The sequence below is a fragment of the Eimeria mitis genome, genomic scaffold, assembly GCF_000499745.2.
Source record: "Eimeria mitis Houghton genomic scaffold, Emh_scaff1215, whole genome shotgun sequence".
Lineage (NCBI taxonomy): Eukaryota > Apicomplexa > Conoidasida > Eucoccidiorida > Eimeriidae > Eimeria > Eimeria mitis.
This window is the reverse complement of record NW_013568247.1, coordinates 1,103-2,750: the sequence shown is the minus strand read 5'-3', so window position 1 is coordinate 2,750 and position 1,648 is coordinate 1,103. Positions and strand designations below refer to the sequence as shown.

Sequence of the window (1,648 nt, the reverse complement as noted above, 5' to 3'; positions counted from 1 at the left end):
CTCCTGCTGCTCGTGTCTCCTTTACCGAGCTGCCTACGGGGGCCTCTTCTGTGCGCAATGTGGGGTCAGACGGAGACAGTTCTGCGAGTGAAGGAGACTCTGCTGCTGCTGCTGCTGCTGCTGCTGCTGCTGCTGCTGGTGCAGGAACTCCAGCAGCAGCAGCAGCAGAAAGTGCAGCAGCAACTGCAGCAGCAACCAAACTCTCTCCTGCTGCGTTGAGGGGATCCCGTCGCGCTCAGACCTGTCGTGTTGCACCCAAGACAACAGCAGCAGCAGCAGCAGCAGCAGCAGCAGCAGCAGCAGCAGCAGCAGCAGCAGCAGGAGGTGCAGCAGCAGCAGGAGCAGCAGGAGTTGACGAAGGGGATCTAAGCTCTTCTTCTTCCTCCTCCTCCTCCTCAGCAGCAGCAGCAGCAAGCCCAGCAGCAGCAACAACAACCCCCTCAGCAACAGCAGCAGCAGCAGCAGCAGCAGCAGCAGCAGCAGCAGCAGCAGATGCTCGTCGTCGTCTATACCGTCGCGGTGCAACATTCCCCGAGTTTACAACCCAAGAAAACCTAGCAGCAGAGGAGACACCCTTCTCTGAGGGTTTGCTTCGTGGCAGCAGCAAGAGGGGTACGATGGTTGCTGCTGCTGCTGCTGCTGCAGCAGCAGCAGCAGCAGGGGGCCCAGCTCGATACCTGAGGGCGTCAGACTGTCACAGCTGGTCTTGTATAACCCTTGTATATTTTTTACGTCTTTTGGGGCTGCATGCAGAAGCAGCAGCATTTAAACAAAATAAAATAAGTGGTAACGATATACCTTCTCTAGACTATACAAAATTGGGGTGTATAGGCATCTCCTCTTCCTCTATTCGTCGTTTTCTTTTGAGTGTTTTTCGTTATTTATGGAGCTGTACAGACCAAAGAGACCCATTAAGACCCCACAACAGAAGGAGACAGTTGCTGCTACGAGGAGGAGACAGCTTACCTGTTGTCCCTTCTGCTGCTGTTGCTGTGGGGGCCCCCCTGGGGGGGGGAGGGTACGCTAGGGTACACTTGGCGAGGCTTAGGGCCCCCGGGGGGCCCCCCAGACTTGTTGCTTGTAAGATATTCGAATACAACCCCAGACCCACTGCTGTTGCTGCTGCTCTTACTGCTAAACCACTCAGATCTCCCCCGCAGCACTGCAGCAGCAGCAGCAGCAGCAGCAGCAGCAGCAGCAGCAGTGGTAGTAGGGGGGCGGGGGAAGCGGCGGAGAAAAAGAAAGATATGAATACAGATGGTGGTGGTGGTGGTGTTGAGAATAAAGATAAAGAAAGATACAGCAGCAGCAGCAACAGCAGCAGCAGCAGCAGCAGCAGCAGCAGCAGCAGCAGCAATAGGAGTATGAAGGTGGGATCGATGGGATCGAGTGTGGGGTGGGAGTTGCGTGTATCCCGTCTAAGAAACATCGATTTTTTTCGTTATTGTCCGATGCCAGTGAAGCATAGAGACCTAGAAGCAGAGATACTGAGTGTGTTACAACCCCACCCAAATGTTGTTGGGGTGTATGGTAAATGTTCTATACGGCCCGGTGAGGAGGCCCTCCTTATTGAATACTGCAGCAGGGGTTCTCTCGACTCTCTTATTTTTCCTTCATATATAAACACCACCATCAACACACACACAAA

General features: G+C 54.2%; 1 protein-coding gene across 1 annotated transcript in view; it reads left to right on the top strand.

Annotated features, from left to right (window-relative positions):
* The window catches only part of EMH_0032090 (Tyrosine kinase-like (TKL) protein, putative), a gene marked incomplete at both ends in the record, with an annotated part of 3,964 nt that overhangs the window by 1,700 nt on the left and 616 nt on the right, over window positions 1-1,648 (top strand). Inside the window, 3 exons of the mRNA XM_013494599.1 lie at window positions 145-612; window positions 898-1,018; window positions 1,148-1,370. Coding sequence (XP_013350053.1) covers window positions 145-612; window positions 898-1,018; window positions 1,148-1,370 — 812 coding nt within the window. The remainder of the gene's footprint in view (window positions 1-144; window positions 613-897; window positions 1,019-1,147; window positions 1,371-1,648) is intronic.